General features: G+C 41.6%; 2 protein-coding genes across 3 annotated transcripts; both read left to right on the top strand.

Annotated features, from left to right (window-relative positions):
- Positions 1–12: 12 nt before the first annotated feature.
- On the top strand, positions 13–10622 carry DUSP3 (dual specificity phosphatase 3). 2 transcript variants are annotated; one of them, XM_032134542.1, is made up of 3 exons: positions 13–214; positions 5537–5763; positions 9343–10622. In XM_032134542.1, the coding sequence occupies exons 1-3, from the start codon at positions 93–95 to the stop codon at positions 9546–9548; spliced, it is 555 nt and encodes a 184-aa protein (XP_031990433.1). In that variant the 5' UTR covers positions 13–92; the 3' UTR covers positions 9549–10622. The 2 variants fall into 2 exon arrangements, with proteins under 2 accessions (XP_031990433.1, XP_031990434.1); XM_032134543.1 differs by having other exon boundaries at positions 45–185.
- Positions 10623–15078: 4456 nt separating this feature from the next.
- On the top strand, positions 15079–22700 carry SOST (sclerostin). The gene is made up of 2 exons (XM_032134540.1): positions 15079–18103; positions 21062–22700. Exons 1-2 carry the CDS (start codon positions 17884–17886, stop codon positions 21481–21483), a joined length of 642 nt encoding a protein of 213 aa, XP_031990431.1. The 5' UTR covers positions 15079–17883; the 3' UTR covers positions 21484–22700.
- Positions 22701–25872: the final 3172 nt, after the last annotated feature.

The raw sequence follows: 25872 nt of genomic DNA, 5'->3' as shown, positions 1-25872 counted from the left end.
ATGAGGCGGCGGCCGGGGCCGGGCGGGGCGGGAGCGGGCCAGGCTGGAGCCGCAGCGCCGAGGGGCTTCTGGCTGGCGGCGGAGGCTCGGCCATGGCCGATTACCAGATTTCGGTGGAGGAGCTGAACGACCTCTTGGCTAATGGGAGCGGCTGCTACAGCCTGCCCAGCGCGCACAGCAACGAGGTGGTGCCGCGCATCCACGTGGGGAACGCGTGAGTGCGCCCGAGCGGGGCCCGGGCAGGGCGCGGTGTCCGGCAGGCGGAGGGGGCCGGGCCGGGCCGGGCCGGGCGCGGTGTCCGGCAGGCGGAGGGGGCCGGGCCGGGCCGGGCCGGGCGCGGTGTCCGGCAGGCGGAGGGGGCCGGGCCGGGCCGGGCCGGGCGCGGTGTCCGGCAGGCGGAGGGGGCCGGGCCGGGCCGGGCCGGGCCGGGCGCGGTGTCCGGCAGGCGGAGGGGGCCGGGCCGAGCCGGGCCGGGCCGGGCGCGGTGTCCGGCAGGCGGAGGGGGCCGGGCCGGGCCGGGCCGGGTGCGGTGTCCGGCAGGCGGAGGGGGCCGGGCCGGGCCGGGCCGGGCGGGCCGTGAGGCTCAGGGCGGTCACCGAGCGGCTCCTGGCGCTTTGAGCCGGGGGCGGCCAAGCTGCAGGACGGGATCTGCTGGATCTCTGCGAGCCCTGTGGGGTTTATTCTTTGCACCACATCATGATTCAATTAACTGTTCCAACCCTGTCCTATCCTGCTGATTCTCTTTTCCCTTTTTTGTCTATCTTTGTGCACTTTTTCCCAGTGAAATTTGGGATTGTTTTTTTAATACATGTGTAGTATACTGGGTTCCTGTTCTTATTTTAAGCTTGTACCTCCTAAAGAAATATAAGTCAAGATCATAGACTGTCATTAACTTCTTCCTAAGCCAAACCAAATTATATTTGTTACTGCCTGTTGATGCAGGACATGCACGTCTAGAGATGGGACTGAAATCATTCTCTCAGTAGCCAGTCTGGTGTCTGACAGCCACCATCTCCTTCATATTTGTAACAGTGACCTGGAAAAAAGCAAGTCATAGCTTAAAAGCTGATTTGCGCAGCAAATAATTACAAAATAACTTTGGAGGCAGTTAGCTACTACAGAGTCGTTTTCATTGTTCAGTAACCTATCTTAAATATAGAGTAGGGACTTCAGTATGTTCAGATGCAAGGGTGCCCAGGAACAGATAATGCATGTATAAGTTGCACAATGGAAAATCTCTATCTAGTGGAAAGCTTTACTGTTGAGAAGGACTTTTTATGTAATAACTGACAAACAAAAAATACCTGAAGCACCACTGCAGTTTGTGGCCTAAGAACAGTTCAGCTGCTAGTGGCACAAACAGACAAAGTGCAGTTGTATTGTCAGTGCTTTTAAAAGAATGCTGAAAAGTTGTGGAGGGTAGCTAAAGCAAGAAATAACTTTGTGGCTGAAAAAACTATTTCACAACAGGAACAATCTACTTAGTTTGTCAAGACTTAGGAGGCAGTAATATCTTTGAAGCATCCACAGAGAGTTAAGGTAATGCTGAGGTCTAGTTGAATAGATGGATTTCCATTAAGACTTGGGCACTGTGTGGTGAACTTTGATATTCTCAAACTGGAAATAATATTAATTCTTAAGAGGATTCTTTGTATCCAGTGGAGTTGTGGTATATACTGCACTGTAAGTAGCATTTGCTGTATTAGTCATTCTGAAAGAATATGAATCTGTTTTCACATCATTTTGAGCTTCATGCCCTGCTTTTGTACTCTTGTTGTGTGCAATACAGGGTCACGTTTAGGATAACAAGCAACAGAGATTTTATAACAATTAAAATTCACAGAGCAGCCAGAGCAAGGGGATTGGAATTTCAATACATTATATAAAAACAATATAATTTGAGCAGGAACTCACAGGAAAAAATTAAAACCTATGAGTGAGATTCAGGAACTTCTGTTGGTTACTTTTTAGAATATTTTGCACAGGGGTGCTGCTGTCTCTCCTTAAGAGTAACTCATCTTTAGGTAAAAATGACAACATAGAGACATTCAGGCCGGTGAGATTAAACTGGGTCATAGTGCAGAATAACAGTTTATCTGTCAAGTGACTTCAAGCAGGGCCAAAGTAATCAATTTTGCAGGCAATACATGAAAGTTAATGAAAATGCAGAGATAAAATGATAACATATTTTGGAAATTATGGGTTTCCACATTACCATGGGTAGTTCTAACCTCTCAAGAAGATCAGACAAAATTTGTGAAGACGAGTAAAAATGTGATATCCCTAAGACAAGAATTTTATAGGTGATAGACTAGCACAATTATATATTTTTCAAACAATAACAAAAGAACAATTTGGGATGCAGTGCAAGTGCACATCATTTTGTGTTTCTGTATAAGTGAAGATGTGTTTCAGTGTAACATTTTAATCTGACCAGAAGGGTTGGAATAATTCATTTTTGTCAGGGTTGTAGGTGACATCAGAATGGGGGCAAGAGGGAGCAGTCAGCACACTGGAGGGTGGTAGGCTTTTTATCCAGAACAACCATTCTTGTGAAAACCAGTGTTTTGCCTGAAAATGAGCAGGCTTAGATTCCTGAACTACTGACTAAGGGAATTTGTTTGTGGGGTTTTTCCTGGGAACCTGCAACGATTCTAGCCATGTCTCCATAACTGTATTTGGTAAAAATGTTCTGGTTATGCCTGCCCAATCTTAGTTTTTCTGTCTGCTTTAATGTATGTGGGTAACCCATGAAGTTGTTCTTTGTTCTTAATGTGCCACAAGTGCAGGTGTGTTGTAAGGAGTATGGAGGGGATTCGCCCAAAATTAATATTAAATTTAGTGACTCTGAGGGAAGCGTTGGTAAGAAAACAATTTTGCATGCACTGGACAGTGCAAATTAAAATGTGTTAATAGGCTGGCGTTTTTTGCCATTAAAGACTTGGTTGGTTTGTTTATAATTCCATATGCCCATAGTTCATAGCCTCATGTATCCTTAATTACTGATGAATGGTTCTCCAAAACCTATGTTTTGTGGCTGGTTAAATAATTCTTCTCTGTTCAAAGGGAACACTTCTTACTAGTGTTACTCACAGGACGAGGAACTGTAAATCTTCCATATTGAGAATGGACAAGATTCTGTGATTTTTTTTCAGGAGCCAGATGAAGCTGATGTTAGCATCTCTCTGCTATTTGAAGGAGCTAGCATTTCAACATCCAACATGATGCAGCTGTAATGAAATGTTAAGGATGAGAGAGATCCAAGGACTGTTTGAAAAGGGAGAAACAAATGGCATACAAATTCTCTCTTTTTCACCTCTAGCTATGTAAGAAAATCATCTGTAAAATCTGCAAAAATCATTCACTGGGAATGACTTTGCCTCCAGGGAAGCCTGTTGAGTCTGTTGCCAGATTCAACCATAATTTCAGAATGGGAGTTCCTGTTGATCCTGAACACTATCAGATATATGCTGATCTATATAACATTAATTAAACCATATTCTCACCCTACTAAGTGTATGCACTCGCCGCTGAATTAACACATTTTGGTTTGGCCTTGCTCTGTAGGATTTTTGTGTTGAAAGCAGAATTCTCCAGACACTGAAACTTCTCCCCTGGCACAGATGATGTCCTGCCAGATGGAAAATCTGTCAGCATTTGTTTGGGTAATGAAGTCTTACAAATACTTGGTTCATTGCCATAGTTGCTTGGCACAGACAGCAGAAAATGTAGAAGCTTCAGTCATGCATAAGTCTTCATCCGCTTACACTAGAATTTAAGGGGTGTGCAGTCATCAGGAAGAAAGGAATTCTCAGGTTATTCATGGCCTCGAATTACATCAAAATTCTGAGTGAATGGACTCAGAGATTCATATAGATGTAAATTGACTAATTTGGGTATTTATTTTAAATTTTTTGATTACCTAAGTGCCCAGCCAGAAGCCCTGGATGCGTTGCCATCTCACAGAAACTTGTCCAACATGATACTGCACAAATGCTTATCTGGAGTTCAGCTTAATATTAAGACTTCTTGTATTGGCAATTTATGAGCTGAGCTGTAGGGAGTTTTTAAAAAATACTTCTGTTTCCACATCCAGTTAGACACATACTGAAAGCTGCTTTTAAAAACAATCTGTCTAGGCTACCTCTTTTCACAAAATGAGCAGGAGCTGAGTTATCCTTCAGCTAAAGCCTTCTGTCACATTCTGCTAATGTTGACCAATGGGGCTTAGATTTTATTAGGAGACCATGTAGTGTGATAAAAGATATGGTGGGGTTTTTTTCTTCCCAGGAAAGGGAGGCAAATATTGTGACTGACATATGGAAATAATCAGACTCAGAATGAATGAAAAGTAGTGGGTTTATGGCAAAAAGGAGTCAATGCTCTCCTCATATTATTTAATGGTTAGCTCCTCTTACTATAGATTGCATTCCAGGGCACAAGCAGAGATTTGTGCATGATCAGCTGTGTTACTGAGCAGATGGATTGTTTGCCATTGTACATCCTGGAGCTTTTATCAAAGCTTATGGCATTATTACTGGATCTAATTAATTGTCATTGTCAAGCCTGAGAGGCATGATTATTGTGTAGCATCCAGCTCAATTGTTCACTAATAGGGTGGGTCGCTCTTTTAGCCACCTAAAGATGGAAGCTGGTGGTTTTGTTACAATTATTGGAAAAACTGAGGAGTTGGAAAGGACTTAGCTGACCTAAAAGTACAGAGTGCTTTCTTAAGCACTTCAGCATCTTAAACATCACTCATCTGGATTCTTTTACATTCAGATATTGATTTCAGCCAAGACACTGAAAATTGTGGTGAAAACACTGAGTCTCAAAAGTGAATTATATTTCTGTGTTGCTGGCCTCTGGATAGCCTTGACAGATCTTTCCACTACTTCAAAGGTGTTGAATAGCACAGGGCATAGGACTACACCTCTTAGTAGACCTCAGATGAGTCTTTTGAAGATGCAGTAACATTTACTCAGTTACTTTCTTCCTGTGGCCTGATAAGGAGCCAGTGCTGTTTCACAGTGCTTAAAATTGCCCCCTAAAATGTCAGTTTGTCTGGACTGTCTGCTAGAGTAGCAAGTATTGCTTATCAAGTTCTGCAACACTGGTACTTGACAGTAGAGGCTTTTTGTAACTGGTTTTTGAATTGTTTTATGTGGATAACAGTTAATCTCAGAAGTTAATGTGTTGTCATCCCCAGTATTTTCCTACTTTGGTCAGAATTTTATGTTCAGAAAGTTACAATTTTAAGCCATAGCAGAATCTAGCAGATTTCACTTCCATGTGTGCTTTCCTCGGTCATCAGCCAAGAAAGCAGCGTTCTGTCATGCACAAGCAGTCACCATGGCTCTAAATATTTTTGTGAATTTATCACCAGTAGCTAATTCACTCTTGGGCACAGTATATTTGTCATCTATTAACAGAAAAAAATCAAAGGGTTTGGTTATCAATACCTTCTGAGAACATCATAAATACTGAGATGATTCACCAAAATCTAATCATTTTCTTGACACTTTTTGTCACACAGGTTCATAGCCAAGAACATTATGAGGCTGCAGCGTCTGGGGATAACCCATGTTCTCAATGCAGCAGAGGGGAAATCATTCATGCATGTGAACACTAATGCAGAGTTCTATGAAGGCACAGGCATCAGATACCATGGCATTAAAGCTAACGATACACAGGAATTTAACCTCAGTCGCTATTTTGAGGAGGCAGCTGATTTTATTGAGAAAGCCCTTTCCCAGAAGGATGGTAAGGCAAACTGAAATATCTTTCTACCATGTTTTTTGTGCACTGCATATGTTTCTTAGCAATTTACTGTTGAAAATGGTTCTTTGCTCATATTATCAACAGAACAATCAAGTGAAAAATTCAGATAATGGCCCTGCATCAAAGACACAAGAATACCCAATGAGGCAGCTTAGTCTTCTGTTTATACATTTAGGTCTCCAGTACATGGCAAAGGGAACTCTGTCACTGCAGGGTTAACTTCGAAATGGGAAACAGCTGCTGCATCTTATTACAGTTTCTTTTGGGGAAGATATGTTTTTATTTTTCCTTAGAAGTGTTAAAGCACATTAAAAATATTTCTTAAAAAGTAAGTTCAGGGTCAAAAAGTTGTTTAAGGATATTAGAAATTTAAAGGCAGAAGTGATACAAGTAATGCAGGTGCTGAAGAGTACTCACATAACCTGTTACATGGGGTTTTTTCCAAATGTACAATAAGAATAGAGACTGTCACCTTACAGTTTTTATTACATTAAGTCATTACATTATTTTATGTGTTGATTGCCTCTTTATTTCTTAGGATTGCAGAAAAGCTGAAGGTTATATTTGCAATGTTGTTTATTGCCACATTTCTCTATAGTATGTTTCCTCAGAGCAGAAATCCTAGGACACAGTGCAGTGGGACAGATGGTGTTTGTGCTGTCTAACTATTTCAACATACCAGTTATTTCTACACATGCTTAATTTCTTTCTTGCTTCGTGACTGAGCATTAAATAGGAGTGATGAGAACTGCCACAATTCTAGAAGTTTTTCCTCTGAAATGGGCAAAGGGGTACTGGAGCTGTGATGTGGGTTTTGACAGATGAAAATAAAGTTTACATCCAGTTTGGTGGAGTATGAACAATTCTAAAAATGGAAATGCAGCTCTTGCAGTTAGCATTGTGACTCACTGGAACAGGCTGCAAGAGGAAGGAAGGGTTTGCTGTGCCTCCACTGGACCTGCTCAGTTTGATCTCAGTAGTTGCAGAGTCAATCTCAATTTGCAGCAGCTCTGTTTGCTGATTCTTTCAGTCGTAGTTGTTTTTGTCTACCTTGCCCAGCACTGTTTTCTTAACAGTGGTAAACAAAGAGGAACTTCGGAGCTGGGTGATGTTGGAGCCAGTTTTAAGATTAAATAGGCTAAAGGCTGCTGCAAATAGTTTGTTTTGTTTGACATTAAAGTGTAGAGTAAGGGTAATGAAGAGAAGAGAAGAGGGGTATAATAGTATTCTCCCTCAATTTCATTTTAGTGTTGCAGTGCATGAAGTTCTGGAAGGCAGGTCTGGTATCCTGCAGGTCTGGAAGGCAGCCCTTCAGACACTGCCTTTCACAAAGAAAGGCCAGAAACCTTTTCCTTCTGACCATTTTCAGAAAAGTCAATTCTCTTCCATGTATATAATCAAGAATCTCTAAATTTTGCTTATTTATTACTACAGGCTCTCAAGAAATGTTGAGAATTAATTGTTTTAGCTCTTTACCATGCTAGTGGTTTGCCTTGAGCTGAGAAGCTTTTGCTGTTTAAGGCAAATGTAGTAACAGGATTTCTGTTGGGGTGATTCAAAGCAAGTTGTGGTTATGATAAGAGTGGGTGTGTATGGTTCAGATGTTTTCTTGTCTCAAAAAACAGTTTACTCTGGAGAGTAGACTGGGGCCACATGTCCCACTGCATTTGGGAAGGGGGAAATTTCTGTGGCTGGAAAAGCACATCAAAGCAGAAGCAGCTGAGAAACAATAAAATCAGGTTAGATTTCTCAAAGGGAGCTGTGGCCTGCTTTTTTATTTTTGGACACCTCACTATAGGATTTACCCACGTGGTGGGTTAACCTTGGCTGGATACCAGGTGCCCACCAAGCCGTGCCAGCATGTTCCCTCCTCAGCTGGACAGGGAGAGAAAAATACAACAAAAGGCTCCAGGGTCAAGATAAGGACAGGGAGATCTCCCAGCAATTACCATCACAGGCAAAACAGAATCAACTTGAGGAAGTTAGTTTCACTTAATACCGATCAAATCAGAGTAGGATAATGAGTAACAAAACCAAACCTTAAAATACCTTCCCTCTACTCCTCCTTTCTTTCCATGTTCAGCTTCATTCCCTGTTTTCTGTACCTCCTGATCCCAAGCAGCTCAAGGGGACAGGGAGTGGGAATTGCAGTCAATGCACATTTTCACCTCTCCTTCCTCTTCATTCTCCTCCCCTGTTCCAGTCTCACCCACAGGAGACATCCAAGAGCTTCTCCATCGTGAGGCCTCCCCAGAGGCTGCAGCTTTGCATTAACTGCTGCAGTGTGGGTGCTGTCTTCCATGGGGGGCAGTCCTTCAGGAACAGGCTGCTTTAGTGCAGGTCTGCCTCAGGTTAGCACGTCCTGCCTGAAAACCTGTTCCAGCATGTGTTCCTCTATCCATGGAGCCACAGGTCCTGCCAGGAACCTGCTCCAGTGCAGGCCTCCCACGGGGTCATGGCCTCCTTTGGGTGTATCCCCCAGCTCTGGCACTGCCCGTGGGCTGCAGGGGGATGTCTGCTCTGCTGTGGCCCTGCATGGGTCACAGGGGGACAGCCTGCCTCACCACGGTCTGCCCCATGGGCTGCAGGGGAATCTTCTCCCCCGTGCCTGGAATACCTTCCCTTCTTCAGTCTTCACTGACCTAGTCTGCAGAGTTTTTTTCACATATTCTCACTCCTCTCATTCACCTGCCATTGTGCAGCAGGTTTTTTTCCCCTTCTTAAATGTGTTACCCCAGAGGTGCTACCACTATCACTGTTTGGTTTGGCTTCGGCAGGTCCATCTTGGATCCAGCTGGCTCTGGCTCTTTTGGACATAGGGGAAACCTCCAGCATCTTCTCACAGAAGGCACCCCTGTAGCCCCTCCACCACCAAAATGCTGCCATGCAAACTCAATACAACCCACCTAATATGTAGAATGAGTTCCCTAATCAATCAGCTGGAAGCATTTTGTTGGTGCTGATGAGCAGCATGGTTAGATAGTTCTGCCTCTTGTTTCTGCACAGTGGCAGCTTCATCTACTTGAGTGTTAATGTGGCTTCGTAAGTAGCTGGAGAAGTAGCTGGGTATGATGCAACATGGAGTTAGTGTAGCAGTTGGCAGCAATGCAGCAAAAAGGCTGGATGTCTTTGAAGAGATGCAGTACATGGCAAACAGCATATTTGTCTTCAGTGTATTTTAAACTTCTTTTATTCGTGCTCTTTGGTACTGGTCATCTTTAGGAGCAAAGCTTGCCTAAACCACCAAAGACTGGAGAAGTGCAGTAAATAGACACAGTTTGACTCTTGTGATATAGTAGCAAATACGTTTTAGTGAGATTGTTTGATATGCAACCTATTATTTTTTTCTTTTGCATTATCCTTGGTCACAGACTGTGTAGCTACTAACAGAGTGACAGCACCTTTCTTCCAACTTCTCCATGTCTCCTGTAGCATTTGGAATTCACAGTTCTCAAGCTGCAAAAGGACTAATATTAATACACTTCATATCCTAGCTGTTTCATATTGCTTTTCAAACATACATTCCACTATAACCCAAATTGTGACCTGTCTCCCCTGCAGGACAAGTGTTTGTGCACTGCCGTGAGGGCTACAGCCGCTCTCCCACGCTGGTCATCGCCTACCTCATGCTCCGGCAGAACATGGATGTCAAGTCTGCCCTCTGCACTGTCCGGCAGAAGCGAGAGATTGGCCCCAACGATGGCTTCCTGAGGCAGCTCTGCCAGCTCAACGAGCGATTAGTGAAGGAGGGCAAGCTCAAGCCCTAGAACAGAGCACTGCAGTATTTTTTTTTTTAAGTTTCTCAAACGTTTAGAGGATGTCTTAGGTGCTTTAGAGACCCAAATTGCAACCACCAACCTAAAGCGAGACAGAATTCCTGCTTGTCTAGTGCAAGTATCTTTCTTGAACTCGGTGACTGTCTTTCAAGATGGTACAAAATTGTGTCACTGTTTGGAGCTGTTGCCATAAAGAGATGTTTTTAGAGGGGTAACTCCAGTGATTACATCTGTCTTCACATGTATTTCAGTGCCCCTGCAGACTCCATAGCATATGTGGTTTGCATTGACATTGAATGTGATTTATTTAAGGTTTGTCTTTAATCTCACCACAGCCCCAGTTTCTGGAATCCCCAACACATCTCTTCACTCGCTCTTAATAGGAGCACTGTAATTTCTAAAGCTTCTTTTTCATACACACAGGTGCCTAAAGTTTGAATGTAGGAGCTTCAAGGAATGGAGCAGCATATATACAAATGCACAGATGCACTCACTTAGAAAATGAAGTGTATGCAGTGTTTTGTGTGGATTTATGCAATATGCAGTGTGTGATAGTAAAGCCATTCAGAGCCCATGCTTGATGCACACTGTGTTTCCAAGAACAGTTGTATGTCCTGCTGTTACAATTGACATGAATAGTCTGTTACTAAATGTACTTTCATTTTTATTTCGAAATCATACTAGAAAAAAATGTCAAGAGCAAATGCTGAGAGAAAAACTTGAACAAGGAAGAAATAATATGACTATTTAGAAGTGCTTGTGGTGGATGTATAATTAAGTCCTAAGTATCTGAATATAATGGCTTTCAAAGCTTGTATGAAACTACAGTGTCTTTATCTCTTCTTTACTATCACTGTTTAGTAACACAGAATGGAATGACCACACATGCAGATTACTTCCAGCACAGGTGTGCTTACAAAGCAGTTTGCAGAAGAACACTCTTGACTTCTTGGATTGCTTGCATGGTATCATTAAATAGAAATGAGCATTGTAATGTACCACACTGTATAGGAAATATTTACGTTCTATTAAAATAAAGGATGTCTTGATTCTGTTTGCCATGCAGATGAAATGAGTCATTGCAGTGTTGGGAGAGGGAACTTTGTTTGCACTGTGCCTAAGTGTGTAAATGTGTGCCTGTGAGTTACAGCACTGTCTTGATGCAGATGATCTCCCACTGCAAACTTGGGATTGTTGGTTAAACCATCAGAAACCGGGGTGGCTGTGTTCCATTCTTACCTGTGCTTTAATGTAGTTCTAGAATGAAAAATCTTAACACAGTTTTAAACAGAAACACTGTGTCTTAGTGACACATGATCCCAGGTCTAGTTTTGTCTGCTCAGTTTAGTAATCAGAAATCACAAAGGACGTCCATACAGTGTTTTACTTCTGTTGCTGGGGTTGTGTGGTTTGGAGATGTGGGAGTGGCAGGGGGAAGTTCTGTGTACCAAGGTAACTTTCTTGAAGTTAAACTGCATTATTCTGCTTGAGCACCAGTCTTGCTGTTGCTCCTTCCACAGGAGGGAGCTGCCACTTCAAGTAGCCTTTTCTCTATTGTGTCCTTCAAAGTGACGACTGGGGACCACTCTACACAGTGTTTCCTGTCACATCTCCACTGTCAGTCAGTATTCAGTGTTGCCTTGAATCACGATGGTTCAGTAATAAAAAGCAGTCGTCAGTTCCACTAGCTAATTACATACCTGTCTGCTTTCTCCCATTAATTCATTTAATCAGGAGTAAATGCTTCTTCAAAATTCCTGGTTGCTAATTTCATGTTGTGTGAAATAGGAGTAGTGGGTTTAGAAATAGGAATACTGGCCTTACCTTTTCTACAATACTGACTTTTCATACTGCAGTCTAATTTATAAATTACCCTTTTAAAATTTTTACTATAAACATAGATTTTTTTGGTCTTGTCTCACACCATGTATTCTTAACACCTATTTGCACTATAAGGAAAAAAAAGGGAAATTCATGTGGATGCACTTTGTCTTTCATCTGTTACTTGGAAGTCAAAATTCCAGTCCATTAAAGAGCTAAGAAACCATCAGGCATTAGACCTTTGTTACTCTTGGATAGATTGTAAGAAGGCTGGTAGTTGTCAGATTAGAACCAGAATGGTTTATTAAAATTGAGTCTGTTTATCTTATGGCTGTGTTTCTGTAGTTGTCAATATCAAGAAACACTGAAAATCAAAACAAGGGGGAATGTGTTCTTATATTTAATATAATCTTTTACTTCATGGGACACTGGTCACTTTTATGGTAACTCTGGCTCATTTGTCTTAGTAAAATAAAACTGGTTTAGCAAATGTTTTGTAATACGAGGGTGGAGAGGCATAAGTAAGACAATGTTATAAATTAGTTTGGAAGGTGAGACGATATATCGTATTTTAAATTACTGATAGGCAACTCAGTAATGAAACCATTTCTGCTTTTAGAGCAGGCTAAAAATAGTTAGAATGTCAGCCCACTGCTCTATTAATGGATCATACCCTTTCTCTTTTAGTTTTGCTCTCCAACTACAGTCACGTTCAAATTCCTCTGCCCGTTTTAGCTGGCCAAGAAGATCTTGTATGCCTCTAATCCATAGTGATATGCTGTATACTTCTAAATTTCTCCTTCTGATTGTAGAAGGAAAGATTGCATAAAACATGGGAAAGAGAGCTTTCTTTCCATGTAATATGAAATTGAGAAAGTATTGGAAGAAATAGAACTTTTTATTCCTCTGAAATTGCTGTGCACCTGCCCTTTGCTGTGAGCTGTTTCTTACAAGAACGCTAATTTAGGAAGATACATTTTAAAAGAACTGTTTGTTGCAAACAGCAACACTCTGTTTTTGGAGTTGAAACTCCTTGGCCACAGCTAAAATAGAGTCATCAGAATTTACATTAATATGTTTGTCCTGAACAGTAGTGTGGTAATTTTTGTGCAGGTAGTACCGTGGAGAAGGGATGGTGTCTCTATAAAATATGCATCTATCGTGGAATGAAGATCTCTACCTTGCCAAGTCTAGCACAGTGAAAGAAAAAGCAACAGCTTAGAGTTTTTCATTCTTAAGAGTTAGTGAAGTTAGAGAGGGGGGGAAGAGAGAGGGTGAGAAGCTACTCATACTTTACAACAAGGAACAAAGATGAAAGTTCAGATAGACAAAATGATGATCCATGTAAAACTAAATTCACTTACACTGAACTCTTTCTTAGCTGATGAATAAGTACAGGAAAGAAGTCTGTAACTAAAAATAGCAAACTAAACTAAACTAAAACTAGTGATTAAAAATCAAAAATAATAACATTTTATAGTTCTTTTTTCATCCCTTGGTCCTGCAGTGAGACTACAGTGTTGGCAAGTGTTGTACCTGGTATGCAACTCTGCACCATGGGTACTGCCAGAAACCACTTCATGAGAGAATGCTGCACTCCTGAAAAGTGAGCATTTCATTAAGTTATTTCAAACTTAGAATTAATAATATCTGAATGCAGAAGTAGCAGCCACAATATGATGTATTGTAATTCCATTTTTGGGTGCCTGTATTAAAATTGGACACCCTTTTCTTCTCCAGTAATTATGATTGGTGATGCGAGTGATGTGAGAATTAATCTTCATAAAAGGCCTTGGAGATGAAAAGCACTGTGTATAAGAGTAATGCATGCTCTCTGAGTTGAAAAACAAATTTGTGTCAAATACACTTTCCTCCTCCTCAGCAAAGAACAACAGCAGAAAGAATATTAGCAATGTTTGTTTTCATCATTCAGATACTTTCGTTGAGCTGCCTTCTGTTGTCCAGAACTAATTAAATCTCTGATGCCAGAAGTAGAAGCAGGAGTTTTTACCTTCTTTTATTTTTTATATTAGTTCTGCTAGTTTACTATGATGTTTTAGCACAGAGAGACTATCTAGTGGAATCTTTCTTAGTTTAGCACAGAGGTTTCTTCTAAAATTACTTTCTGAGCTTCAACAATGAGTAAAACCAGAAACAGAACAAGCCTGAGAGGTGTCTTTTAAGGACTTGCTGGTGAGAATTAGTGTCCTATTAATTTCTTCTGCAAATAAATCCTGGAAATTATCAAGTGTTGGTTGTGTGTTTTAATTCCAATTCCTGTGTGTCGCTGGCTGGCTGACTCACCAGATGGAGCTGTAGGCTTGTTATTCTTCCTGGAGAGTCATCACTGAGTCCCTGAACAATGCTGTTGTGTGAATCCAGTGTATTCTTATCACTGAAAAAGGCAAGCCACCAGAATGATTTATCAGTCTCTGGTAGGAGAATACTAAGAATCAGTTTGTTTTGGCTGCTTGCAGGAGATCACACCGCAGCACTCAGGCTGTTACATTCACACCGTAGTATGTGACACTGCAAAATTCTTCTGAGCTGGAAGTTGATCGGGAAAGGCTGCATCATGGAAAAATAAACAACCTGTTTGAGAAGCAAAGTTCTTGATCATGTCAAAAACTGAATTCCTGGGCAGTGTGTGAAGCATTGTCACACTGTCCGCAGGTAGCTCAGATTGCACGTGTACAGCTTCGGGCTTGGATGCTGAACAGAGCCCCCTTTGGCCCAGGTGTGGGCAGAGCAAGCACCTGAAGCTGGAAGTGACTGAACCAATTTAAGAAACTGGTTTAGATGTGCCTACCTTCGTTGTAGGGTTGCAATGCCAGCGTTTCAGGACAGATGCTTGAGCTCAGAAAGCAGCAGCAAAGGATTCAGGCTAAGTACAGGATGCCAGTTAACGCCTTGTACCTGCTCCCCTGATGTGTCTGATTCGCTCTAAGAGCAGTGTACTGGTTTTGGCTGGGGTAGGGTTAATTTTATTCCCAGTGTCTGCTAGGGGGCTGTGTTTAGGATTTGTACTGAAAACAGCGATGATCTTACAGAGATGTTTTTGTTACTGCTGAGCAGGGCTGCCACAGAGCTGAGGCCTTTTCTGCTTCTCGTAGGGCTGTGTTGGGGAGGGGGCAGGGGGTGTGGGAAACTGGGGGGAGACACACTGAGGCAGCTGAGCCCAACGGGCCAAATGGATATTCCAGACCATTTGGCACGGTGCTCAGCATATAAAGTGTGTAGTGATGGTGTTAGTCCTCCCAAGTAACAGCCACACGTGGTGGGGTCCTGCTCTCCTGGAGGTGACCGAGCACACCTGCTGCCCATAGGAGGAATTAATGCCTTACTTTGCTTTGCTGCATGCGTGGCTTTTGCTTTTCCTATTACAATGTCTTTATCTCAACCTGTTTTTAGAGCCTTTTTTTAGGTAAGAGCTTTTACCCTTGGGACTCTGTCCCCAGTCCCAGTTGGTGGGGAGTGAGCGAGCGGCAGCGTGGGCTTGGCTCCTGGCTATGGGCAAACCACAACACGTGACTGAGGATGGTATTTTTCAGCTCAGAAAACAGCAGCTCAGTTCTCAATAGAAGGGGTCCAGTATCAGTCCCACCCTGGTAGCTGAGGGCTCATTCTGAGAACACACTATCCTTGATAACTCTTTTTTTTTTTTTTTCCCTGTGCTTCATTAAGAGTACAAAAATCTTAATTTTTGTGGGGTGCTGCAGCACAGACCATATCTGCTATGCTGCAGAAAGGACTGTGAGCAGGCAAGCAGCTACAGTATGTGAAAGAATGTTTTTGTAGTTAAGGAATCTGAATCTGTGAGATTTGGGCTCTTTTCTGGCATCTATTAGGCTGCCCTCCTAGCTTATGGACAAGAAGTTTTAAGCCACAGGCTAAGTATAGCTTCTGATTTTTACATTCAGAAATTTTTTTGGTATTATTTCTCCCAGTGGATTATACAGATAAATGTTAAGACAGTTAATACAGGGGATTGTTTAAGTGCTCAAGAGAAACTACATCAAGAAAATTTTTATGTTTTATGTGACAGGTGATTAAATGAGATTCTCTCTAGAAGGCCTACACTGACAATGATAGCTTTTGGAAATATTCTTTAGGCAGATGTTACATGAAAAGAAATTAACAGAAGCTGAGCTTTGGTGGATACATATAATTCTGAAGGCATTTAAACAGGGGAGTAAATAGGTAGCAATGATTCAGTGATTACCAGTACTCACCTTTCTCCTGCTCTCCTGTTCTGCTTTTCAGCTGTGCTCTGTGATGCCACAAGCTGCCATGTCACTTTGGACAAGGTCTCTATTGGTGGATATCCACACCTGGTGGTATTCCTATCTGACAAAAATAATACCAAAATCTTTGTTTAGTTCCTGGTCCTTCAGGACTTCAAGTCCTTCACAACTTGTTCAGTTTAGCTCTAAGCTAAAAATAGATTTACTTGTAAGTAAGCAAAATTATGTTTAGAAGAACGTTTGCAGTAGATGAGAGTTTGGGTTTCCTGTATTTGTGAGACCATCATTAACTGCTTTGACAAAAGGAGGAAGTTAGTAATGAAAGAAAATCAGTGCCACTGATGATGATGATGATGATGATTATAGAGGAAAAAGAATCAGCGTATCAGAGGCAAATTACTTGACAACAGTCTGTATTAAAGAATGTATTAAGAATATAACCTGACTGGCTGAGGAGAAAAAGATCTTGTAGAAAGAAAATAGTCTGTTGTATTCCTCCATAAAAACAGAGTCATTTCTGAGGTGGTAGGATGCCTAGGATGTGGGCTGGGGAAGGGAGGAAGGGGGTCTGACTGTAAGGGCACACTGTTGCATAAAACACAATGCATGATTTCTTTTAGACATTCTTTGGTGTATTTGGAAAGGAGAGCACTTCTGAGAAGGCTGATTTCTAATTTTGAGCTGAGCAAAAGGCTAGCAATGAAACACCTTACAAGATATTCCAGATGCCACTGTTTTAGGAAAGGACCATTGCAGAGAGCAGCTGTGCTAAAGCTCAGCCTCAGTACCACCGGTGCATCTGCTGGCTGTGCCTGTGTGTGTGTGGCTGAAGAGGTGAAATGTCCCCAGGTCGTTGCTGTTGCTCATGATCAAGGGCACACCGAGGGAGAATGCACCTACAGCTTAAATTTGGTGACACCTCTTTTCTGTACCTGGTCAGGGGAATTGTCAGAATGGAATGCAAGCCATTCTGAGTGTTACAGCAATAGGGGGAAGTCAGACTGAACCATTTTTGAGTCTCTTCTACAGGAAATATTTTTGTGAGAAAGTATGTGACAAGCATGGCAGTAACACACACGTGTCCCTGTACTGCTTTAAGCAAACATTTTGTTTTCAGTAGCTGTGATAAGCTCAGTGTGATATCTAATCTTACTAAAGGCTGAGATGCTTTCTGATTAATGTATTCAGCCTAACATCATTTGCAAATCACTTGAAAGTGTATGTGGTCTTGAGACACAGAAATTATGATATTTTCACCACTATCATCTTGTTTTTGCAAGGAAGAATACCATAGATGAGATTCTAAAACATGATACATAAATACATCTTAGGCGCCTTAGACCTAAAGTCATCAGTTCTCTCTTTTTGTTGGTTATATGATGACTGGAAATCAGTCTGGCCATGTTCTTGTGTTTAAAATAAGCAAATGTCCTGTTTTCAACACTTCCACAGGATGTCAGCAGAAGTAGTAGTGTGTGATGAATTTAAAGCAAATGCAAATATGTGTAAGGGGTTTTTTTCCAAGAGTAAAAAATGTGAGAAAGAGCACATCAAAAAGTATGATGTACAACATTCTGGCTGTTTAACCTAAAAAACATATCCCAAGTAACTATTTTAAAGGAAAAGTAAACACAACTTCTCATATTGAAATGAAGCTCTTCCCTGTTTCTTCCAGTATATCTGTGAAACAAAATGTAAAGCACCTTGATTTGGAAAGGGAAAAAAAGCTACCCTAACCCTAATCATTCCCCTGCAGAGGCTGAAAAGCAGAACTCCTGAGCTACAGTTTCTAGATTTACTTACTTTATACAGCAAGCAAGGGAAGAGGAATAACAAGAGCAATAGCAAAAAGTCTGCAAAACCTTTGGAAAAGACAATAGCCAAAGTTCCAAATACGGATGGAGGCAGAAGCAGGTTTTAATTATACCATTGTTAAAAAAAAAACCTGCAGAAAGACTTGTCAGGTTGCAATTCATGGTAGTCTTGTCTATCACCATTTGCTGCCAGGCTCAAAAATTAAATGAATATGAGAAGTTTTTGCATGAAAGTTGTAAAATATTGTCACTAACCCACCCCCACACACCCATTTTATTTCACACTGACAAAAGCTGAGATGAATGAGTTGTTGTCTGGCCCTTCCCACTTTGTATAGTCATTGGCTGGCTTGGTTCTAAAAAGGATTTTAAAAAGGGGAATAATGTGCCTTTGCCTGGGATCTGAGACTGTCAGGGTGCTGAAAAGCTGATCCGTGAGCTGCCACCATGCAGATCTCTTGGGCTGTGTGCGCTGTCTGCGTCGTGACACAAATTACATTTCAGTCTGCTCAAGGGTGGCAGATGTTTAAAAATGATGCTACAGAAATCATTCCTGAGGTCCCTGAAAATACAGAAACACCGATGGAGCAGACTTTCAGCAACAACAACACAATGAATCAGGCAAAACATGGAGGAAGACACATACAACAAACTCCAGACCTGAATGGTAAGAAAAATCTCATTATTGTTTTGGATCATAGCAGAAAATTTGTGAAAGAATACTTAGTATCATATGTGTTTGTTTATTAACACTTTTGGGTGTGGCCCAATTGCTTTAAGTGGTAGGGATTTACATCTACTGTTGAAGAAGTATGAATATAAATATTCGAAAGAATATACTGGAGTTTGCTGATGAAAACATTCTCTGTTGAACATTGCTACTCTGCCCAGCTGCTCTCTGCAGACAACTCCAATACATAAAATCTGTAGTAGATATTACTAACACTTCTCTGTGTTTTGTGAGGAAATATCACAAGTCATCTTTCCCTCTTTAATATTAGGATGGAGCAATGGGTTGACAGTGGAGACAATAATATAAATTCTCAATATTTAGGAACATGCACACCAGTTGTGATTAAGATCACACATCAAAAGTGGCACACTGAGGTTGTGCTCAGTTAAATGAGAGAAGTGTGCTGCTCACTGTCCTTTGCTAACAGACAGATCTTCAGTCAGGTTCCAGCAGCCAAAAATGCTTCATGAATACATGTCACTGCACTTGACCAAATGTCTAACTTTAGCAGTGGTGCAGAACACAAGGCTTTTGAAGGAGAGACAGAGGTTGGAAAGCTAACACCAAACAGAGAAAGGTAGCTTTAAAAAAGTTTTCTGCTGGAAAATAGGGCAAGCTTGGTCCTCCAACACAAAGCATAAAGCACACAGAGCAACACAGCAACAGACCAAACTTAGAGTTTCCACAGTTGTGCATTGCAGATCTCATTGCCTCCTTTTTCTGGGGACAACTGGAAGGCAATTGTGAATTTCTGCTGCAGCTGTCAGTTAAGGCATTTAAAACCACAGGGTTAACAATATTTTAAAAGAAAAAAAAAAAAGTAATGCTTTTGAGAGTGGGACCTTAAAAGGTTCTTAAATTCCTAAGAGGGAGGGTACTCTGTTTCTCTCAGGCAGCCCCACCAACCACCTGGTCAGAGCAGGTTGGTTTTTTTGCCACATCTGAATATCTTCATTTTCTAGCCTCTTACTACTCTGACATCCACTGATGGGAACCTGCCCCTCTGCTATGTGCGTATTTTTTGAAGTGGAAAGGACATTACCTTAATAAATCGAAGAGTGAAGGAGACTGGGCAGTTGTTAAAGATCCACAATGGTCTTGAATACTTATTTTGTCATCTTTGACATAAGGAATCAAAATTGTGATCCAAAGGGGCCAGACCTTTCTGGAACACAGGACCATGAATGATTGTGCACTGTGTTCAACCTGCACACTTACAGGACAGGATATAAATGCACATAATATAACCTAGAGAGCTGAGGAAAATGCCTGGATGTTTAACTGTCTGTGCATTATGGTGGTAAAATACACCTTATTCAATGTTTGGTTTTCTTATTACAGACAGGCATCATTTTCTTAGATGCTTAGGGAACTTGGGAGTATTAGACTAAGTGCACATGGAGTTCAGTTGCCAGTATTTTTGTCACAGCTGACAAGGATTGTTTAATTTCATTAATGCAGTCCTTCAAACTTTTATAAAATGAAACCTTGCTAGCTGTACTTAGACAAATATAAATCTGAGCACTAAAAGTCCTGTTTCTGTACTTCACATTTCCTGAGGTTTTCCTACCAGAAGTTGAAATGTCTGTACAAATGCTGTTCTGTCATTAATGATTCAGGGTCAGAATTCTCTTTTGCTGAACTAAACCTTGTACACAGTGAGGAGAATGGGCCTAACAGACACAGCCTTCTCTGTGAGCTGACCTTCAAAGGCTTCCACCACAAGTAATGTTCCTGAGTTAAAACTCTCCTTTTGACTAAGAGAAGAATATTAATATGTGTTTATCTAGATTAAGTTGTTTGATAAACACTTAAAAACCAAATATTGTGTCTTCTCAACAAGTCGATTAACCAAGCATGTCATTTGGGAAAAGAGACACTTTTGGGAAAAGTTATGTTCCTATACAGTTGGAAAGTTTCTTAATACTTAATGCTTCATTTGCCTATAGTTATCCATTGAGAAAAAGGAGAGGAAAAAATCTGTAAGGTTCCTAATAGGCAGAAGGTGCCCCTAGCTGTCTGAAGGAAACTATGTGGGACATGTGGAATTATCTCAGAGAGTAGTAAACTTGGAAAAGCTGGTGCCTGGATAGTGGGAATTCCTTAGTGCTGCTGTTACCTGCAATTTCTCTAACCTGGAACACAATATGCAAGATAAAAATCACTTAAGGAACACTTTTTTTGTTGCAAAAGAATTTAAATCTGGAGTCAACATCTGAAGCCAATAGAGTTAAACGAGAGCAGTGGGGGAAAGTGTTGCTCACAGGAGAATACTGTCAAAAAATCCCAGCTGCTGCTGGGGCTGGGCTCCAGCAGCTCCATTTCCCCCCTGCACAGCACTGACATGAAAGGTACCTGGTGGATTTTATTCACCAGTTTGTACATTGTTGTTCAAGGGTCTCACAGCTAGAGCAGCCAAATAGTCAGGAACTGCAGGAGTGAGTCCTTTGAGATATTTCTCCTGAAAATCTGCTGTTCAAGACATTCAGCTTGTATCTAGCTCAGAGAGGGATCTGCTACAGAAACTGTCGTGTTTGACACTGGCCAAACACCAGGCACCCATGAAAGCCACTTGCTCACCCTGCCCTGCCACAGCTGGGCAGAGGAGAGAAAAATTAACTAAGGGTTCATGGGTTGGGATAAGGACTGGGAGAAAACACTCCAAGGGCAAAACAGGCTCAGCTTAGAGGCACAAAGCGAATTCATTACTAACAAAACCAGAGGAGGATAACGCGAAGTAAAATAAGCCTTTAAAAACACCTTTATTCCCAAAACCCCTCCCTCCTTCCCACCGACAGCGCAGGGAGACGGGGCGTGGGGGGTTTGGTGGGAGCTTTCTCAGGGATGGCAGGGAAAGCAGCCAGGCATCATTAACGCGTCCCTCCTTCGCAGATGCCTCCGACTTCAGCTGCCGGGAGATGCGCACCACGCGCTACGTGACGGACGGGCCCTGCCGCAGCCTGAAGCCCGTCAAGGAGCTGCTCTGCTCCGGCCACTGCGAGCCCTCGCACCTCCTGCCCAACTCCATCGGCAGAGGCAAGTGGTGGCGCCAGAATTCCCTGGATTACCGCTGCATCCCCGCCCACAGCCGCACGCAGCGCATCCAGATGGCCTGTCCCCACGAGGAGACTCGGACTTACAAATTCCGAGCTGTCACGTCCTGCAAGTGCAAGCGCTACACTCGCTACCACAACCAGTCTGAGCTCAAGGACTTCGGGAAGGAAGCTGCCAGGCCTCAGAAGAACAAGAAGCCCCATCTCTCCAGAGCCAGGAGCAGCAAATCTAACCAGCACGAGTTAGAAAATGCTTATTAGAAGGTGGCTCTGGGTGACACAGACTAGCAGCTCTGGATGTTTTGTAAACCATCAAAAGGCACTCAGAGGCCACAGCATGATGTTCTGACTGCAGTAGGTTCCAATTCCTTCTGCTAAGCTGGGTCAAAGGCTCACATAGGCAAAAATCTATCAGATTATGGCACTTATGGTCTGATAAGAGAATGAGATAAAGCGAGCTGGAGGTAGCTGGAGGTACCCCTTGGAGGTTCACGGGAGTTTGTGTGTGTCTTGTGCGAGTAGGAAGGCAGAGGAAAGTGAAGCTGTTATGGTGACAATCACGCTTTGCTAGAAATCATTCCACTCACTTTATGTGAAAAGAATATTGAGATCCCTTTCCCAGACAATGATGCAGGACAAGCTTGCAATTAGGGAAGCACCAGGAGAGTCAGCACTCTCTGAAGGAGCCATAGAAAGTTAGGGGTAACAGGGATTTCAAGTTATGGTGAATGAAATCAAATTGTTGGGAAATTAACACACACTATCAGATGTCCTCGTGCACCAGGTGTTTCCTCTCAAACACAGAACTCAAAATACGACACTAGTGTTCTCAAAACAGAAATAAAAGTGTGACAAATCTGTTTCATACTTTTAATTAAAAGATTATGGGGTCAACAGATTCAAAACTGAGATCTGGCAACTAAAACCATATTGATTTAGGAACAATGATTTGTTTTAGGGACAATTCAACAAATTCTAGTAAGTGGAGCAGATTTATGAAAGGGATGCTCCTCTCAAACCAGATGACCTCACTGATGTTTGTCCTGTAAACAGCTGACAATATACATAGTTTAACATAGAAGATACTGATTATTCCTTATTTCCTAGAACAGGTTCGACTTTAATATCAGCTTAGATACGTCCATTTACATTTTCTGTTCTGTAGAGTTTGAATTATCTGGCCACACACTCTGTAGCACTAAAACTGTGCAAACCAAGCTCTGTGAGTAAGGTGGTGGTTCTGCATTAAAAGTGAGCCTCTGCTAAGTCATGAATTCCTCTAGAAAAGTCTTTAGTAGATGCAGCTTTGGTAAGACTTTAGTTTGGCAGCAACTTTCCTTTACTTGGCATCTCAGCACTCAGACTAATGTTTGTGTTTTTACATTAAAGAATATTGTTAGAAAGTGAATTGTCACATAGTGTATACGTCCTGTAGAACTTATGCTGAAATAATATAAACTGTGGAAATTTGCAATGTTGATAGGTTTTTCAGTTATTTGATGTGGGACCAGAACCTAGAGAGAAAAGGTATCATTTCAGAGAGTGAATTACGTATTTATTTTTTTTCCCAGAAATTATTTATGCAATGTTTTAACTTGTAGAGAATGAGAAGTAATACTGCTTTAAAAATATTAGTCTGTTATTTTTAATTTTAAATACATTGTTAATAAAGTAGAAAGAATGATTAATTATAGAAAGACTCATTGATTTTCAGCTACAGTATAAAGCTGATTTCCTGCAAAGCCAGTGATTTACAGAACAGTCAGGGTGTCAGCTCCAGTTTCTGTGATGGAAGGTGTCGAGGTCCTTAATTCTAACAACCAACACATCCCTAAAGAAACTCCATCCCAGAACTCCCAGTTCTAGTGCATGATGTTTCTCATGGAAAAGGTCTTCCTGGGCAGATGAGTAGCTCAGAACTATTTCTGTATTCTCATTTCTGCTCGCCCTGGGGGAGTGACATTTCCTGATTCATATGTTCACAACCAGATAAAGCCACTGAAGAAAACAATAAATCTGTGAACAGTCAATCAAGATTTCTTGATTGAAATCTGATTGCTTCAGATTTCTTTCATTGAAAAAGAAAAATGTGTGGAATCCCCTTGCAAAGGCTGCCAAGCAACAGCTAAAAATTTTTAGTTTGGTATTGTAAACCTATGCTCATTTTCATTTAGTCTTTAAGAAACATCTTCCAATAAAGCCAGAGAAAACTGAGCTTGGACTGGACATAGCATGCAGGTCTTTCAACACAGATGTAAAGATGAACAGCTTTTTCAAGACAACCAGTATATAAGGTGTCCTTTTGTTACTATGATTTGATACCTCATATAAAAACCCCAAATAAACCATTGTCAGAACTGCAACAACATTTTCCTGACTTGTCTTTGACGTCATGAATTTGACACTTGGGGCTTAATTTTCAGAATTCAGTATGAGCACCTGCAACTATTGCTGAAGTGAGAAAAGCTGTTCAGTTTTCTGGGAAGGTGTTCCACAGTCTCACAAAGTCACTGGAATATTGTTTTTAAAGTGTTGGTTGTGATTAGCCAGTGAAAGAGACTTGCTCCACTTCATCTCAGACTTCATCCTAGGTTTCAGGCAATTCAGAAGCATCAGGCCTGCTTCAGATGAACCAGTAATGTCTTTCTCCCGAATATTTCACCTGGAAGAGAGCCTCTTCCTCCAGAAAAATGTGTTCTCCCACACAGTTCTTGTCTACCAAAAGTGCCAGTGTTTCCTGCTGGTAAACTGCCACTCAGAATCTTGCATTTTTCTGACTTACAATGTCAGGATTCACTCTTTGCAAGTTATAAAAGCTTTTACAAGGATCCCAGTGGACGAGGAATCCTGGGGCACTTTTACTGCTGTATTTCCTCTCAACACCCATCCCGTTTGCAGTGACTTCTCACTGTTTTACCACAGGTTAAAGGTGGATGAGATGAGCAGTCTGCAGATATGATTGGTCGTCTGTAATCTTACTCCTGAAACATTCACCTCCAACCACCACTTTTGCAATTTATGTTATCAGGAGAGGAGTAGGAAATAGTAGTGTTTTGCTAACAGCTGGAAAAATCAAAATATAGGGTGTTTCAGAGGTAGACTGCTGCTTTCTCCTCCACCCCCACACCCATGTGGGTTCTTTTCAGACAGAGAATTTGGGCTTGTTTATTCATTTATTTATTTATTTTTGCAATCACCCTCATTTTTTTAATCTCTAATATAGATGTGCATGATCTGAGAGGAGATAGCATCCCTAACTGTGGGTTTGAGAAAGTATCTGTAGGAAATCTGAGTTTCTCTTTTACACAGAATTATATCCTTTCAGTTCTTTTCAAAGAATGGACAGTGACCTGCTAGGTGCTATGTGCTCCTTCTACAAAAGCATTAGATGGTTTTTCTTCAGAACTATAAACTCTTCAAACAGGAGTGAATGTCTTCATTGTAATTTTTGCAATAAAACAGCACAACTGTGCATTGTTTAGGTGCTGCTGGGATATAAGTAGTAACAGGTCACTGCTTTTACCTTCCCTTGGCTGGAGCCAGCTGCCTGTCAGAGCTGAACAGCTCCCATAATGGGCAGTCCTCAGAAAAGCAATCAAGTCACTTTTTTTCAGACAGAATTCATGATTTCTCCAAATCTGCTTTTCCCCCCCATTTTTATTTCCAACACCTTGTGTAGACCGTGGCACATTCCCTGCAATATACTCACTGGCTTAAAATAGTCAGTGTGCTTACTTCATTTCTTTTCCTGGCAAAAATACAATTCTGCTACTATTCAGTGAAAAGTAAATCTACCAGCAGAAGAATGAGCCTGCTGGTATCCACAAGGCCCCAAAGATTTTGCACAAGGTTCATCTTTTTAATTAGAAATGGCACAATAAAGAGCATAACTTTATCCTAGGCCCAGAAAACACATTACATGTGTGTTCTGCAAGTGTGGTTGAGAAAGTCAGCATTGTGAAACACGGAAGGAATAAACATGTATTTTTTTAGCCATATGACATCAGCTTATAATTAGCTTGTTTCACTCAAATTAGTGCAGCCTATGGGCACACAGAGCAACTTTTCTATAATAAACAGCCTCGAAAGCCTTAAATTATCATATAATATATTTATGTGCAGCTGGAGTTTGGATTGAACAGACTGTGCAGCTGTAACTGGAAATTTGATAAACTGGAACTCCCCTTGACAGGCCAGTAATGGAAGTCCACTTTTAAAATAACTCAGCATTTAAAATACAGCCAGCACAAGTTGCAGAACTTGCAACACATGCAGCCAATGTTATTTAGTTACACAAAACTGCAGCTGCTCCCCTTGCAGTCCTAGAGCCATCAAAGGACAATTCAGCTCAAAGTTTTTTCAAGGGATTGACATTCCTCATCTCTTCCCAGAACTGTGGAAACAGTTTTAACACTGAATCTTGGAGAGTTGTAGCATCCAGCAGCAGAGTTTCATGGACAGGGCTCATGATGCCTCATTGCCATTTCATTGAATTAGGAACATGGGGCTTTGCTGTATTTTTTTATATTAGTCGCCAAAATGAGTTTTCCACTCGCTAGAGTGTAACAAACATGTAACAAACACAGTGTGTCTGAAGGCCAAAGGGAGGAAGCAATGCTGATTCTTCTGTCTGCCTTAACCATTTCTGAT

Source organism: Corvus moneduloides, chromosome 26 (assembly GCF_009650955.1).
Source record: "Corvus moneduloides isolate bCorMon1 chromosome 26, bCorMon1.pri, whole genome shotgun sequence".
Classification (NCBI taxonomy): domain Eukaryota; kingdom Metazoa; phylum Chordata; class Aves; order Passeriformes; family Corvidae; genus Corvus; species Corvus moneduloides.
This window is presented reverse-complemented; position numbering and strand designations above follow the sequence as displayed.